The 18,132-nt window shown below is 43.6% G+C and overlaps 1 protein-coding gene across 1 annotated transcript in view; it reads right to left on the reverse strand.

Annotated features, from left to right (window-relative positions):
* Positions 1 to 1,148: 1,148 nt before the first annotated feature.
* The window catches only part of LOC139764248 (uncharacterized), a 44,392-nt gene continuing 27,408 nt past the window's right edge, over positions 1,149 to 18,132 (reverse strand). Inside the window, exons 12-19 of the mRNA XM_071690747.1 lie at positions 17,081 to 17,273; positions 16,850 to 16,982; positions 9,870 to 10,002; positions 9,595 to 9,667; positions 8,702 to 8,809; positions 7,503 to 7,587; positions 5,152 to 5,320; positions 1,149 to 3,755 (exon numbers count right to left, since the gene is read on the reverse strand). Coding sequence (XP_071546848.1) covers positions 3,619 to 3,755; positions 5,152 to 5,320; positions 7,503 to 7,587; positions 8,702 to 8,809; positions 9,595 to 9,667; positions 9,870 to 10,002; positions 16,850 to 16,982; positions 17,081 to 17,273 — 1,031 coding nt within the window. The 3' untranslated portion in view covers positions 1,149 to 3,618. The remainder of the gene's footprint in view (positions 3,756 to 5,151; positions 5,321 to 7,502; positions 7,588 to 8,701; positions 8,810 to 9,594; positions 9,668 to 9,869; positions 10,003 to 16,849; positions 16,983 to 17,080; positions 17,274 to 18,132) is intronic.

The raw sequence follows: 18,132 nt of genomic DNA on the forward strand, positions 1-18,132 counted from the left end.
CTCTCCATGTGCCCAAACCATTTCAAAACACCCTCTTCTGCTCTCTCAACCACGCTCTTTTTATTTCCACACATCTCTCTTACCCTTACGTTACTTACTCGATCAAACCACCTCACACCACACATTGTCCTCAAACATCTCATTTCCAGCACATCCATCCTCCTGTGCGCAACTCTATCCATAGCCCACGCCTCGCAACCATACAACATTGTTGGAACCACTATTCCTTCAAACATACCCATTTTTGCTTTCCGAGATAATGTTCTCGACTTCCACACATTCTTCAAGGCTCCCACCCCAAGGAGGTGAGTTTGAATGGAGAAAAACTGGAGGAAGTGAAGTGTTTTAGATATCTGGGAGTGGATCTGTCAGCGGATGGAACCATGGAAGCGGAAGTGGATCATAGGGTGGGGGAGGGGGCGAAAATTTTGGGAGCCTTGAAAAATGTGTGGAAGTCGAGAACATTATCTCGGAAAGCAAAAATGGGTATGTTTGAAGGAATAGTGGTTCCAACAATGTTGTATGGTTGCGAGGCGTGGGCTATGGATAGAGTTGTGCGCAGGAGGATGGATGTGCTGGAAATGAGATGTTTGAGGACAATGTGTGGTGTGAGGTGGTTTGATCGAGTAAGTAACGTAAGGGTAAGAGAGATGTGTGGAAATAAAAAGAGCGTGGTTGAGAGAGCAGAAGAGGGTGTTTTGAAATGGTTTGGGCACATGGAGAGAATGAGTGAGGAAAGATTGACCAAGAGGATATATGTGTCGGAGGTGGAGGGAACGAGGAGAAGAGGGAGACCAAATTGGAGGTGGAAAGATGGAGTGAAAAGGATTTTGTGTGATCGGGGCCTGAACATGCAGGAGGGTGAAAGGAGGGCAAGGAATAGAGTGAATTGGAGCGATGTGGTATACAGGGGTTGACGTGCTGTCAGTGGATTGAATCAAGGCATGTGAAGCGTCCGGGGTAAACCATGGAAAGCTGTGTAGGTATGTATTTTGCGTGTGTGGACGTGTGTATGTACATGTGTATGGGGGGGGTTTGGGCCATTTCTTTCGTCTGTTTCCTTGTGCTACCTCGCAACCGCGGGAGACAGCGACGAGGTATTTAAAAAAAAAAAAAAAAAAAAAAATGTAAATGTGTGTGTATTTTTTTCGTATTCGCCATTTCCCACGTTAGCGACGTTGCATTGAGGGCAGAGGGCTGAGCCTGAGAGGGAAAATCCTCACTTGGCCACCTTTTCTCTGTTCCTTCTTTTAGAAAAGTAAAACCTGGAGGGAAGGATTTCCAGCCCTCTGCTCCCTCCCATTTTAGTCGCCTTTTGCGACATGCAGGGAATACATGGGAAGTATTCTTTCTCCCCTATCCCGAGGGATAGATATACTAAAGTACATGTTCATAATGACTATTACACAAAGCAACAGTCAGACCTAACAGTTAAACCCTTACTGTCTCTGCATAGATGTTTACGTGAGCTGAGTGATGCCTCTAAACATATATTTACACCGAGTTTCACGCCTCCATTTCAAAACAGTGCACTGAGCCTGGGTGCTGTCTGAAGTGACAGTGCACAATATTTTGCCTACACAGTCAGACATCCTCCACCCATTCTGATAACATATTTTCATGAGTTTTATTGGGAAGAACCTGGGCAGCTTTCAGCTGAATATAGAGGACCAGGCAGTAATGATCCTGAATTAATTGATGATATATTTCATGAACGAAATGGTGCAGAGATGGCGGCAGCTTCTTAAAAAAAAAAAAAAAAGGGTGGGGGTCTGTCTGGAGCAAAAGCTAAAGGTGATGATGCAGTATACTGCAGTTCCTGCACTTCTAAACAAGTAAGTCTAAACAAAATGGAGTTGGGGGGCACTAATCCCCCTGCTTTTGAAAGTTGAGGGTCTTCAAAAAGAAAAAAAAAAGTGCTGCTGCCATAGTGATGTCAACCAAAACATAGTCTTAAAAGTATGCATCAAACCCATCATTTTCCTGTTTCTTCCTCAATTCTCCTGTCGATCTACAATTGTAATTACTTGGTGACATATAATGGACAACATGCATATTATTTCTGGTCAGGTAGGATAAATTACCTCGTCGCAACCCCCACACCCAAACAAGTCCACTCCAGGTAAGTGTAAGGCCACAGAACTCGCTCTGTGACCCGCATTTACTACATGGATTTTTAGAAATCAAACTAGATTTGGTCTCCATTGATGCTGATCTATCCTGGTAGTTTAGGTAGTCTCATCTACCCAAGTGGCAGGCTTAACAAATCTAATGCCTGTTAGAGACTGGAAAAAAATACTTGTAGATCATGGATAACGAGGTTACCTTAGATGAAGAAGATATTCGTGCAAGTAATTCAGGTGATGAACTGGTGATTGTGCAAGTAATTCAGGTGACGAATTGATAATAGTACATGTGATTCATGTGACGAATTGATAATCTTGCAAGTAATTCTGGTGATGAACTGATAATCATGCAAGTAATTCAGGTGATGATATAATCATGCAAGTAATTCAGGTGACGAACTGATAATCATATAAGTAATTCAGGTGAGGAATTGATAATCATGCAAGTAATTCAGGTGACGAATTGATATAATCAAGCAAGTGATTCAGGTGATGAATGGATGTAATCATGCAATTAATTCAGTAGACATCATATGATATACTAAGATTAGTATTATATCTTGGCGAAATGTGTTGGTGGCTGCTGATATACAGTTCAAATGTACAACTGGTGGATGAATTTTGTTTATTGAATTTTTAAAAGGCCAGTGAGGATTACCACCAAATGTAAGAATACACAACATATATAACCTGAACAATCACATGTATTTGTGCTTGGGTATGTTGACAAAATTGCAATTTAAAGTGTTTACTGATGTGTGGAGCCATATAATTGTCAATAGCAATTTAAAATATTTACCTATAATGTGTGGAGCCAAATATATATATATATATATATATATATATATATATATATATATATATATATATATATATATATATATATATATATGAAAATTTTATAAAACTAATATGCTGAGTGATTTCAAATCACAGGATCAGACTAAAATTTCTTATGAAGAATTCTAGTTAACCCAAGTCTTTCAATACCTCATTATGTTTCTCATTCCCCATAACCTCCAGTTAAGCTACTGATTTAGGAGTAATACGTCTCCAAAGCCTTTCCATCAATGTGTCCTCAAATGAGGTGATCAAAGCTGTGGGTCATTGATTGTTCTTGGCGGTAATGAGGTGCCTTTAGCCTTTCCACCAGTATCTGTCCTCAAATGAGGTGATCAAAGCTGTGGGTCATTGATTGTTCTTGGCGGTAATGAGGTGCCTTTAGCCTTTCCACCAGTATCTGTCCTCAAATGAGGTGATCAAAGCTGTGGGTCATTGATTGTTCTTGGCGGTAATGAGGTGCCTTTAGCCTTTCCACCAGTATCTGTCCTCAAATGAGGTGATCAAAGCTGTGGGTCATTGATTGTTCTTGGCGGTAATGAGGTGCCTTTAGCCTTTCCACCAGTATCTGTCCTCAAATGAAGTGATCAAAGCTGATGGTCATGATTGTAACTGGGGGGGTGTAGTGATGGAGTAGAGTGTGTTGAAGCCTTCATTCGCCCAGAAAGATTCTGTCGAAAGCAGCTGTTGCTTGTGTGTTCCTGTACCTTGCTTCACGGTGGAACAAGTTATGGTCTATGGGGTAAGGTTGGACCTCCTGGCATGTCTGTGTGCTCACCTCAGAGAGACCTGTGAAACAAGACTACTTAGTAAAGTGAAAAGTACCAAGTTAAAATGTCTTGTAAGATCTGTGAGACAAGATACTTCACTAAAGAAATATGTAAGATATTAATTAAGATTATAAGATTTGTGAAACAAAGTAAGTAACGAGATTAGATAAAATGGCTTTCAGTTCATTTGTATATATATAATTTTCTTTATGATTTACATGTGAACGGGCTTATACTTCATCTTTCTCCACGTTGCTAATAATACAGCTGAAAATCAGCCAATGCCAAATGTAAGCAGTGAAGTTTGGCTTCCTCATACCCTGAAGATTGTACTTCAATTCGCGAAGTATTTAATTGATTATTATATTATTATTATTTACCACATAATTCACGTTAAATGAAAGTGTTCTATGGCCTCTGAAATTATAGACGTAAGGCAAAGTTTGGGTGCATTTAAGACTGACAAGGGCGATCTAGATTAGACAATGAGTTCAGGAATTGGCACTAATCTTCATGTCTTTATTGTCTCTATGATTGTGATTTTGTTCAAAAATTAGTGCCATCAAAACTTTATTTTATGTATACGTTTTATGTTACTTTGACGAAGAACTGGAATTCTGAAATCCGGCCCACCTCCCCACTTTTTCGAGTGGATTTCAATTATCACATCCTCTACCAACTGGTAAACGAGAAATATTCATAACCATTTCAACACATGAACAACATCCGCTTATTATTGTCATTAAAGGGAGCTTCATATTAATTTACTTCCTTTTAGAAGACAACTTAGTGATCAAGAGTTGATTTCCCGTGGAAAAAAAAAATGACCACAAGGTTACCACTCACGGATCAACTATGCATTGATCAATGGTGGAGTTTAATGGTCTAGTAATGTTCTTGGGATAATAGATGAATTTGGTAAGTGTCATTTGCTCATTAATTGTTCACACTAGCCATTGAGAAGTCAGTAATTTGGCATCGCTGGCCGAACTATCAGTTGAGTGATTAACCGGTAGTGTTGGCAGTCCTGGCTGTCGCCATGTTTAGGCGGGAAAGTTAAACGTGGCGGCAGTCGAGTGGAGGAAGTCGTTCGAGGAGGAACTCTTGATCTTTGGTAAGAGAATTTTCCCGCTTTTTGCGCAGTTTTCTCTTAGATATGCAGACTATTTGGATATATTTATTACCTAGAGTGCAAATTGCATATATTAAGTGAAGCATTTTGGACGAATTGTGGTAAAATGTGATATAATGTTCTTTAATTCTAAACCTTTGGATAGACCTTCTAGAAACTTCGATGCCCGTAGAAAGTCGCCATTTTGTAGCTCATTCTTCCACCCCGCCCCCTAAAGCGATGCCTCATTATCCCCGGCTAAATCATCAATATTTGATCACTGTGATGCTAACGACGCCCTTACCTTGTTGTTTGACGTTTAGGGTCGTTACCCTAGCGTGGCGCCTCCTGTAGCTACGGCAGGAGAGGAGGCCCACGTCCACCATCAGCTCCATCAGCTCCACTATGGTCACGATGGACATGCCGATGAACAGGCCCAGGTTCCCTCCCACGTTACACACCAGCGTGTCCCACTGCCACGTCCACCCACCGGACCAAGAAGGTACAAAAAATTATATATATATTTCATACTATTCCTTCCTTTCCTTCAAACTATTCGCCATTTCCCGCATCAGCGAGGTAGCGTTAAGAACAGAGGACTGGGCCTTTGAGGGAATATCCTCACTTGGCCCCCTTCTCTGTTCCTTCTTTTGGAAATTAAAAAGAAGAGGGGAGGATTTCCAGCCCTCCCCTTCAGCTCCCCTTTTAGTCGCCTTCTACGACACGCAGGGAATACGTGGAAAGTATTCTTTCGCCCCTATTTTTTTTTTTTCCAAAAGAAGGAACAGAGAAGGGGGCTAGGTGAGGATATTCCCTCAAGGGCCCAGTCCTCTGTTCTTGACGCTACCTCGCTACGCGGGAAATGGCGAATAGTATGAAATATATATATATATCAATAATTCCATTTTGATAATTCTATTCTACTTTATCACACTATCTTCATACGGAGACCCTCCTGCTACAGTTTGCTTCTCGTAGTGATTTATATATGTATCTGTAGAAGCAGTAGGTGTAGCGTTTATATATATTTCAATATATGCCATTTATACGCTGACAGTTGTGATGGTCCAATCGTTTGTACACACGAGTTATGTGCACATATGTACGTAATTGTGATTATTATGTGTCGATTTGATGGAGTTTATGTACACTACAAGAGTAATTAGCGTCACCCAAGAGGGTTTGGTGGAGTTGAAATGGAGTACAGTGGCTGCAGTTGGTTCAGAAGGGTTGGTACCACTGATTGTGATATACATTGTAATGTGATTTATATATGTATCTGTAGAAGCAGTAGGTGTAGCGTTTATATATTTCAATATATGACAAGATTTTTTTTTTATACGCTGACGGTTGTCATGTGCGTTCGTACATGGTCCAATCTGTTTGTACACACGAGTTATGTGCACATATGTACGTAACTGTGACTATTTATGTGTCGATTTGATGGAGTTTATGTACACTACAAAATTATCGTCACCTTAGGGTTTAGTGGAGTTTGAAATGGAGTACAGTGGCTGCAGTTGTTTGAGAAGGGTTGTTACTACTGATTGTAATAAATACATTGCAATATATATATAATATATTTTTTTTTTCTTTTTTCATACGATTCGCCATTTCCCTTATTTGCGAGGTAGCGTTAAGAACAGAGGACTGGGCCTTAGAGGGAAAATCCTCACCTGGCCCCCTTCTCTGTTCCTTCTTTTGGAAAATTAAAAAAAAAAAAAAAAAAGAGGGGAGGATTTCCAGCCACCCGCTCCCTCCCCTTTTAGTCGCCTTCTACGACACGCAGGGAATACGTGGGAAGTATTCTTTCTCCCCTATCCCCAGGGATTATATATATATATATATATATATATATATATATATATATATATATATATATATATATATATATATATATATATATAATGCAGATTTTTTATTAACTAATTTCGGCTCAAGGGATGGGGTTGCCGTAAAGGCACATAGATGATTTTGAAAGAGCCTATTTTTATATGAATATTTATGTTTCGTACAGTAATCCGTCATTTGGAAGGTAACATTAAATTGTTGGAATCATAATTGTCGATCTGAAATCGTGATATTAATGCATGCTTTTCTTTCCTTAACTTCTCGAAGTCTGTAATCCGAAACGTATAAAAACAGGCACATTCGATATTGTTCATTGCTGTTAAGTCGTACCTTTTGATGTTAAACTACTTTCCGGGCAACAAGGGGTTATGTTACCTCCCCTCGTGGAGTGGGCTAAAGCAACATGGAAATACAGTGGCAACTTTGCATATTGAAAAGTATCTTTGACTTATGGGATTTTCAGTACACGAATGACTGCGTGAATTACATTAGTTACTTTGCTCGCATAACCATAATACAAATCTTTCTTAATCCTAGATTATAACGACGGGTAACAGTAGTTATGGTAGTGCCATGTGAGGACAGCAGAGCCAGACGCACGAGTTTTGTCAGAATTTTCCGTTGGTTGTGTTGTACGGCATTTTAGCGAGGTTGGGTGATGATGAAATTTTGGCGTCGAGTGGTGCGGCGCACGCATGCGCGTCTTTGACCCTCGCCTGGCCTGTATACCCTAGCCTAACCCTGTGTTCATCTTTGACGATATAAGTGTGTGTGTGTGTGTGTGGAGGAGGGACGACTTCTTACCGTGTAGGCTGGACTCTCTTGGATGGTCTCGTGGGTGAGGGAGTTGAGGTAGACATGCAGGCGAACCGTCTCGTTGGCCGAATTGCTGTAGGGATAGATAGAGACATGTTAATAACCTCTGGTTTTGTGATGGCATTTCACCCTGACTGTGTGCATGCAACACGTCCCGCCATCCTAACCCCAAAGGATTTTTTCTCCTGGAAGTCACTATATAGAATTTAGCTCTTAGGTGTTTCTGTTGCTTACGTGAGACGCGTTAATGAACGGTATGAGATTCTAGAACGTGTAGATTTCACAAGGGCGGGCGTAACCTGTGTGAGAGAAATGGGTTGAGCGTGAAAGATGGGGGAAGGGGGAGTTCACAGGTTTGAGGAATGTTCTAGAAGAACAACACCAGCGGTGCAAAGGTTTGGAGAGAGAGAGAGTTAAGACCGCAGTCATACTTACCAACGTATTCAGACGCACATGGGTCAGAACACACGAACAGACACATACATAGGTTAAAAAGTCATATGATAGAATCTTCAAGATACGGTCGCCCGAGTGTGTAATGCCCTCCCCGCGCTGTTCATGTACGAAAGCAGCCACACGTGGTGTAATGGTCGGCATAGCTGACGATGATTCGCGCATGGTTCCGAATCGGGTTCGGCCATCGGCCCACAACCAGTCCTGCGTGTTCATCCACCCTTCGGGGGCTGGATGACAAATGGGTACCAGGCTAGGAGTGGTGTATATACACACAAGGGCAATACGATTGTAAAACTTACCCTAACATAAATGGTTATGACACACACACACACACACACACACACATGTATAGTAACAAGAATTCATAACAGGTATGCGGGTAGGAACAGACTGGTAGACATAACGCAAGAAAGAAGAGTAGTTGAATAAACCGTAGTGTTGGACGCTTCACAAGGTGTAGGCTACAGGGCGAGAGACAGTGTGTGCTGGGCGAACGCTACACCTAAGGGAAGAACGATGAAATACAATGGGGTTCGTGTATGTGCGAACTTTTGCTCCATCTACGTGCAAGACAGAGCCATATTGACCTGATGGAATATATCATTAATGACCCAAGTGTAGGACGTAGATAGTAGCCATTGGATAGGATGAGCAGGGGGTTTGCGAGTGGGTTGGGGGGGACACTGGTATTGCACCCATTTCCCAAACCCGTTTTGCTTGAGGTAACTTACGTGTTACAGAGGTCACTTGCGACCATGGTTTTCTTCAGGTTCTGAATGACGGTGTAGAACCATTGGTTGGGTTCGTTGGTCGTCACTTGGGTCGTGTATACCGTCTCTCTGGCCGCACACACAAGAGCAATCGTTACCAACACTTGCGTCACTTTCCTGAACATGGCATATTTAGTAACAAGTTACAAAAAAGAAAAAAGAAAAATCTATCCCATACGAAAAAAAATTGAAGCATACTAGAAGTATAGATTGTTAAGTTCCTCTCTGGACTAAAGGACATCTGGAGGTAGTTAAGAAGACAGTGGAGTGCAATAAGGCGGTTAGCAAGTGTAAGGCAGTAAGTTGTTATCATATCTGGTCTGTAAGCCTGAAAATTCTGCTTCAAATGATTTTGCAAAAATGTTTTTGGAGGGGGGGGGTTGAGTAGATACAACAGTGTGTGTGACGTCTTTACTGTAACGTGAACCTGAAGGAATACAGAACACAAGGAGAATGATAGCATTGCCTGTCACCCTCTGTAGTGGCTTAAGGTCATCATCTACGTCTACTCTAGTGCCTAGGGAAGGAAGTGTGTTTACATATTTGTACGCTGCTGTAGTTATATGGTCCTATATAACATTTAAAGAGAAGACAACGTATCAGAACCTTTTATCAGACCAGACTGCATCTGCAAATAAATCCAGCCAGCAGTAGAACCTTGGGTCCTAACGAGGCGATTTGTGATCGTGGAATAAGAACAGAAACTAACAAGACTTAGTGTAGTTAGGAGTAGAAGGACGTGCAGATTCTTCTGATGGAAGACCTGTAGACTTGACCCCTAAGTGTCCAGTGAACTGCATGGAGGAAGCGGCTGTGGTATAAACCCGTGAAGGGCCGCGTCGCACGACACTTACTTGCAGGCGGGCGGACAGTCACACTGGAGGAAGCGGTGCTGGTACTGGAACTGCACCTTCGTCAGGCACATCTCTGCAGCGGGGGAGAACACGGGCTTTAAGAATGCATCTCTCTCTCTCTCACCTTCCAACTCGACATCATATTCAGAAAATATGGATTCCGTCACTAGTTTATTATTATTTCTGGTATTAAATTGATGTTTCTCTAAGAGTAGATATAACTCCATCCACATGCAGGAGGAGAAGTTGAGGTAGATGTCCCCCGTGACCCTTACGTTGGGTGACGTTAAAGGGCGAGCACTGCTGCGTGGGCCTCGGGTTGAGGGGGTCGCGGAAGGCCGGGTTATGGCCCACGTAGCACTGGCACACCCGCCAGTACTCCCGCTCCACGCACACCTTCTGGCATCGCTGTTGCCCGGAGGGGTCAGGTCAGGCCACCATCCCGTCCCAACGGCGACGACGACAGAGGAAACGATAGGAGGATATTGAGTGACGGGTCACGTACTCTGTGGTTTTTGTGTGTGTGTGTGTGTATATATATATATATTTATATATATATATATATATATATATATGTGTGTGTGTGTGTGTGAGCTATGTACATGCGTGTATATGTATGTATGTATATATATATATATATATATATATATATATATATATATATATATATATATATATATACACATATATATATTATATGTGTGTGTGTTGGAAAGGATCACAATTTTGCGCGAGTCCACGTGTTTCATTTTCCCCGTGGACTCATAGGAATATTTTTTTTTTTTTTTTTTTTATACTTTGTCGCTGTCTCCCGCGTTTGCGAGGTAGCGCAAGGAAACAGACGAAAGAAATGGCCCAACCCCCCCCCCCCCCCATACACATGTACATACACACGTCCACACACGCAAATATACATACCTACACAGCTTTCCATGGTTTACCCCAGACGCTTCACATGCCTTGCTTCAATCCACTGACAGCACGTCAACCCCTGTATACCACATGACTCCAATTCACTCTATTTCTTGCCCTCCTTTCACCCTCCTGCATGTTCAGGCCCCGATCACACAAAATCTTTTTCACTCCATCTTTCCACCTCCAATTTGGTCTCCCTCTTCTCCTCGTTCCCTCCACCTCCGACACATATATCCTCTTGGTCAATCTCTCCTCACTCATTCTCTCCATGTGCCCAAACCATTTCAAAACACCCTCTTCTGCTCTCTCAACCACGCTCTTTTTATTTCCACACATCTCTCTTACCCTTACGTTACTTACTCGATCAAACCACCTCACACCACACATTGTCCTCAAACATCTCATTTCCAGCACATCCATCCTCCTGCGCACATCTCTATCCATAGCCCACGCCTCGCAACCATACAACATTGTTGGAACCACTATTCCCTCAAACATACCCATTTTTGCTTTCCGAGATAATGTTCTCGACTTCCACACATTTTTCAAGGCTCCCAAAATTTTCGCCCCCTCCCCCACCCTATGATCCACTTCCGCTTCCATGGTTCCATCCGCTGACAGATCCACTCCCAGATATCTAAAACACTTCACTTCCTCCAGTTTTTCTCCATTCAAACTCACCTCCCAATTGACTTGACCCTCACCCCTACTGTACCTAATAACCTTGCTCTTATTCACATTTACTCTCAACTTTCTTCTTCCACACACTTTACCAAACTCAGTCACCAGCTTCTGCAGTTTCTCACATGAATCAGCCACCAGCGCTGTATCATCAGCGAACAACAACTGACTCACTTCCCAAGCTCTCTCATCCCCAACAGACTTCATACTTGCCCCTCTTTCCAGGACTCTTGCATTTACCTCCCTTACAACCCCATCCATAAACAAATTAAACAACCATGGAGACATCACACACCCCTGCCGCAAACCTACATTCACTGAGAACCAATCACTTTCCTCTCTTCCTACACGTACACATGCCTTACATCCTCGATAAAAACTTTTCACTGCTTCTAACAACTTGCCTCCCACACCATATATTCTTAATACCTTCCACAGAGCATCTCTATCAACTCTATCATATGCCTTCTCCAGATCCATAAATGCTACATACAAATCCATTTGCTTTTCTAAGTATTTCTCACATACATTCTTCAAAGCAAACACCTGATCCACACATCCTCTACCACTTCTGAAACCACACTGCTCTTCCCCAATCTGATGCTCTGTACATGCCTTCACCCTCTCAATCAATACCCTCCCATATAATTTACCAGGAATACTCAACAAACTTATACCTCTGTAATTTGAGCACTCACTCTTATCCCCTTTGCCTTTGTACAATGGCACTACGCACGCATTCCGCCAATCCTCAGGCACCTCACCATGAGTCATACATACATTAAATAACCTTACCAACCAGTCAACAATACAGTCACCCCCTTTCTTAATAAATTCCACTGCAATACCATCCAAACCTGCTGCCTTGCCGGCTTTCATCTTCCGCAAAGCTTTTACTACCTCTTCTCTGTTTACCAAATCATTTTCCCTAACCCTCTCACTTTGCACACCACCTCGACCAAAACACCCTATATCTGCCACTCTGTCATCAGACACATTCAACAAACCTTCAAAATACTCATTCCATCTCCTTCTCACATCACCACTACTTGTTATCACCTCCCCATTTACGCCCTTCACTGAAGTTCCCATTTGCTCCCTTGTCTTACGCACCCTATTTACCTCCTTCCAGAACATCTTTTTATTCTCCCTAAAATTTACTGATAGTAAATATATTATATATATATATATAATATATTATATATATATAATATATATATAATTATATAATATATATATTATACGTTGAGATATATAGGTATGTATTATGTGCTGTGTGGACGTGTATGTTATACATATGTATGTGGGTGGGTTGGGCCATTCTTTCGTCTGTTTCCTTGCGCTTACCTCGCTAACGCGGGAGACAGCGACAAAAATATAAAAAAAAAATTAAATATATATAAAATATATATATATATATATATATATATATATATATATATATATTATATATATATATATATATACACACACGTTAATCTACATACCCGACACGTGAGGTGGTCTGAAGAGACGAAATGTGAGGGGTTATGCCAGGGGGAGGGTCAGAGGTCAAGGTTTATGGCTTGTATATGGTGACCTCCCATGTGTCTTTTCAGGGTCAAGGGTCGCTCAGTCGTATTCAAGGGTTGTACCGTCGTGTTCAAGGGTTGCACCGTCGTGTTCAAGGGTCGTTCAGTCGTGTTCAAGGGTTGCACCGTCGTGTTCAAGGGTCGTTCAGTGGTATTCAAGGGTTGTACCGTCGTGTTCAAGGGTCGTTCAGTCGTGTTCAAGGGTCGCTCAGTCGTATTCAAGGGTTGTACCGTCGTGTTCAAGGTCGTTCAGTGGTATTCAAGGTTGTACCGTCGTGTTCAAGGGTCGTTCAGTCGTGTTCAAGGGTTGTACCGTCGTGTTCAAGGTCGTTCAGTCGTGTTCAAGGGTCGTTCAGTCGTGTTCAAGGGTTGTACCGTCGTGTTCAAGGGTTGCACCGTCGTGTTCCAGGGTCGTTCAGTGGTATTCAAGGTTGTACCGTCGTGTTCAAGGGTCGTTCAGTGGTATTCAAGGTTGTACCGTCGTGTTCAAGGGTTGTACCGTCGTGTTCAAGGTCGTTCAGTGGTATTCAAGGTTGTACCGTCGTGTTCAAGGGTCGTTTAGTCGTGTTCAAGGGTCGTTCAGTGGTATTCAAGGTTGTACCGTCGTGTTCAAGGGTTGTACCGTCGTGTTCAAGGGTCGTTCAGTCGTGTTCAAGGGTTGCACCGTCGTGTTCAAGGTTGCACCGTCGTGTTCAAGGTCGTTCAGTGGTATTCAAGGTTGTACCGTCGTGTTCAAGGTCGTTCAGTGGTATTCAAGGTTGTACCGTCGTGTTCAAGGGTTGCACCGTCGTGTTCAAGGGTTGTACCGTCGTGTTCAAGGGTCGTTCAGTCGTGTTCAAGGGTTGCAAACCGTCGTGTTCAAGGGTCGTTCAGTGGTATTCAAGGTTGTACCGTCGTGTTCAAGGGTTGCAAACCGTCGTGTTCAAGGTCGTTCAGTGGTATTCAAGGGTTGTACCGTCGTATTCAAGGGTTGCACCGTCGTGTTCAAGGGTCGTTCAGTCGTGTTCAAGGGTTGCACCCTCGTGTTCCAGGGTCGTTCAGTGGTATTCAAGAGTTGTACCGTCGTGTTCAAGGTCGTTCAGTCGTGTTCAAGGGTCGTTCAGTGGTATTCAAGAGTTGTACCGTCGTGTTCAAGGGTTGTACCGTCGTGTTCAAGGTCGTTCAGTGGTATTCAAGAGTTGTACCGTCGTGTTCAAGGGTTGTACCGTCGTGTTCAAGGTCGTTCAGTGGTATTCAAGAGTTGTACCGTCGTGTTCAAGGTCGTTCAGTGGTATTCAAGGTTGTACCGTCGTGTTCAAGGTCGTTCAGTCGTGTTCAAGGGTTGCACCGTCGTGTTCAAGGGTTGCATCGTCGTGCACAAGGGTCGTTCAGTCGTGTTCAAGGTTGCACCGTCGTGTTCAAGGGTTGCAAACCGTCGTGTTCAAGGGTTGCACCGTCGTGTTCAAGGGTCGTTTAGTCGTGTTCAAGGGTCGTTTAGTCGTGTTCAAGGGTCGCTCAGTCGTATTCAAGGGTTGTACCGTCGTGTTCAAGGTCGTTCAGTGGTATTCAAGAGTTGTACCGTCGTGTTCAAGGTCGTTCAGTGGTATTCAAGAGTTGTACCGTCGTGTTCAAGGTCGTTCAGTGGTATTCAAGAGTTGTACCGTCGTGTTCAAGGGTTGCAAACCGTCGTGTTCAAGGTCGTTCAGTCGTGTTCAAGGGTTGCAAACCGTCGTGTTCAAGGTCGTTCAGTCGTGTTCAAGGGTTGCAAACCGTCGTGTTCAAGGGTCGTTCAGTGGTATTCAAGAGTTGTACCGTCGTGTTCAAGGGTTGCATCGTCGTGCACAAGGGTCGTTCAGTCGTGTTCAAGGGTTGCATCGTCGTGCACAAGGGTCGTTCAGTGGTATTCAAGGTTGTACCGTCGTGTTCAAGGGTTGCACCGTCGTGTTCAAGGTCGTTCAGTCGTGTTCAAGGTTGCACCGTCGTGTTCAAGGGTCCGTTCAGTCGTGTTCAAGGGTCGTTTAGTCGTGTTCAAGGGTTGCACCGTCGTGTTCAAGGGTCGCTCAGTCGTATTCAAGGGTTGTACCGTCGTGTTCAAGGGTTGCACCGTCGTGTTCAAGGGTTGCACCGTCGTGTTTAAGGGTCGTTCAGTCGTGTTCAAGGGTTGCAAACCGTCGTGTTCAAGGGTTGCACCGTCGTGTTCAAGGGTTGCAAACCGTCGTGTTCAAGGTCGTTCAGTCGTGTTCAAGGGTTGCACCGTCGTGTTCCAGGGTCGTTCAGTCGTGTTCAAGGGTTGTACCGTCGTGTTCAAGGGTTGTACCGTCGTGTTCAAGGGTCGTTTAGTCGTGTTCAAGGGTTGTACCGTCGTGTTCAAGGGTTGTACCGTCGTGTTCAAGGGTTGTACCGTCGTGTTCAAGGGTTGTACCGTCGTGTTCAAGGGTTGCACCGTCGTGTTCAAGGGTTGCACCGTCGTGTTCAAGGTCGTTCAGTCGTGTTCAAGGGTTGCAAACCGTCGTGTTCAAGGGTCGTTCAGTGGTATTCAAGGGTTGTACCGTCGTGTTCAAGGGTTGCACCGTCGTGTTCAAGGGTCGCTCAGTCGTATTCAAGGGTTGTACCGTCGTGTTCAAGGGTCGTTTAGTCGTGTTCAAGGGTCGTTCAGTGGTATTCAAGAGTTGTACCGTCGTGTTCAAGGGTCGTTCAGTGGTATTCAAGAGTTGTACCGTCGTGTTCAAGGGTTGCAAACCGTCGTGTTCAAGGTCGTTCAGTCGTGTTCAAGGGTCGTTCAGTGGTATTCAAGGTTGTACCGTCGTGTTCAAGGGTCGTTCAGTCGTGTTCAAGGGTTGCATCGTCGTGCACAAGGGTCGTTCAGTGGTATTCAAGAGTTGTACCGTCGTGTTCAAGGTCGTTCAGTGGTATTCAAGAGTTGTACCGTCGTGTTCAAGGGTTGTACCGTCGTGTTCAAGGGTTGCAAACCGTCGTGTTCAAGGGTTGCAAACCGTCGTGTTCAAGGTCGTTCAGTGGTATTCAAGGGTTGTACCGTCGTGTTCAAGGGTTGCACCGTCGTGTTCAAGGGTTGCACCGTCGTGTTCAAGGGTTGCAAACCGTCGTGTTCAAGGTCGTTCAGTGGTATTCAAGGGTTGTACCGTCGTGTTCAAGGTCGTTCAGTCGTGTTCAAGGGTTGCACCGTCGTGTTCAAGGGTCGTTTAGTCGTGTTCAAGGGTTGCATCGTCGTGCACAAGGGTCGTTCAGTCGTGTTCAAGGGTTGTACCGTCGTGTTCAAGGGTCGTTCAGTCGTGTTCAAGGGTTGCACCGTCGTGTTTAAGGGTCTTTCAGTCATGTTCAAGGGTTGCACCGTCGTGTTCAAGGGTCGCTCAGTCGTATTCAAGGGTTGTACCGTCGTGTTCAAGGGTCGTTCAGTCGTGTTCAAGGGTTGCACCGTCGTATTCAAGGGTTGTACCGTCGTGTTCAAGGGTCGTTCAGTCGTGTTCAAGGGTTGCACCGTCGTGTTTAAGGGTCGTTCAGTCGTGTTCAAGGGTTGCACCCTCGTGTTCCAGGGTCGTTCAGTGGTATTCAAGAGTTGTACCGTCGTGTTTAAGGGTCGTTCAGTCGTGTTCAAGGGTTGCACCCTCGTGTTCAAGGGTCGTTCAGTGGTATTCAAGGGTTGTACCGTCGTGTTCAAGGGTCGTTCAGTGGTATTCAAGAGTTGTACCGTCGTGTTCAAGGGTCGTTCAGTCGTGTTCAAGGGTTGCACCGTCGTGTTCAAGGGTTGTACCGTCTTGAAGAGCATCAGACTCTATACTTAAGTTGGTCAACAAAAAAAGCATATTGTCTGTGGTGACTTGTCACCTCCTCAGCTCGTACAGTGAAGACAAGAAAATATGTATTTGGAGCACACGTAACACATATATGCCACGTAATATACCATTATCACCTTGAAGCTGTGTGTGTGTGCGTGTGTCATTGACAAGAAATTTACCACTTGTGTATTGAGAGCGCCAGTATCTTTTGCCCACCTCGACCCTTTTTGTAGCACCACGTCATCACACATGGAGCTAAGAATGGATGCCAACATACACACGTTGGATGAATCTCCCTCCCAGTATGGTACTGACCGTAGGGCCAATTGCGTAGGTCTTCCTGGGAACGGCATTGAGTCTTCGGTTGTCCTTCGTCTTTACCATCATGAAGGCGGAATTGAAGGTGTAACAACTACCGTACTGGTCACTGGTCCATTTGTAGAAATGCCTGTAGGGGCGAGAGAGAGAGAGAGAGAGGCTTAGCACTTCCCATACTGGGTAGTGATAGAGCTGTAGGATTTTGTTTGTGTGTGTGTGTGTACTGACTGGTGGGAACAGGGGCGTCGATCGAAGCTACAGGTGCGAATGAAATCCCTCGCGGGGATGGAGTACTTCGTGAGGTCTTCCTCGGAGGGGCTGAATGTCCCCATCAGGTCCGAGAAGTCGAGAGTTCGGCTCTTCCTGATGATCGAAATGACTTGCTCCGACGTCATGTTGCCTTGCGACCAAGCTGTGTACCCTGTGTGGGAGAGACAGAAAGAGACAGATTTGCCCATGAATTGGGGGTGGAAGTTGGGTATGATGATGATGATGACGATGATGATGGGGTGTCAGGCCTTTGTCGTGGGTTGGTTTTATAGGGTGGTTAGGTTGGTCTTTCGACTGCCAGGGGCCATAGTTAAGGCCATCAGGTCATGTAAGGACAATCGAGAAAGTGTTCAAGGTGATTGCAAGACCAAACACCTCGTTACGTATACCTTAAACTGTTCTTGAAGCAGTTTACCCAGTGGAGCCCTTCCAGGGTCTTCCTTGGTTCAAACTTTTCCTTTCATAATGGGACTTGGTCATCACTACTTGATGAACATCTTGATCCAGTCATTAAACCTTTGTGTCTATATATATATATATATATATATATATATATATATATATATATATATATATATATATATATATATATATATAAAATATATATATATATATATATATATATATATATATATATATATATATATATATATATATATATATATATATATATATATATATATATTCTTTCAAACTATTCGCCATTTCCCGCATTAGCAAGGTAGCGTTAAGAACACAGGACTGGGCCTCTGAGGGAATAGCCTCACCTGGCCCCCTTTGTTCCTGCTTTTGGGAAAAAAAAAAAAATAAGAGGGGAGGATTTCCAGCCCCCCGCTCCCTTCCCTTTTAGTCGCCTACTACACGCAGGGAATACGTGGGAAGTATTCTTCCTTATCCCCAGGGATAATATATATATATATATATATATATATATATATATATATATATATATATATATATATATATATATATACCTAATACCTTTCTCTTATTCACATTTACTCTTAACT

The sequence above is a fragment of the Panulirus ornatus genome, chromosome 49 (assembly GCF_036320965.1).
Source record: "Panulirus ornatus isolate Po-2019 chromosome 49, ASM3632096v1, whole genome shotgun sequence".
Taxonomy (NCBI): domain Eukaryota; kingdom Metazoa; phylum Arthropoda; class Malacostraca; order Decapoda; family Palinuridae; genus Panulirus; species Panulirus ornatus.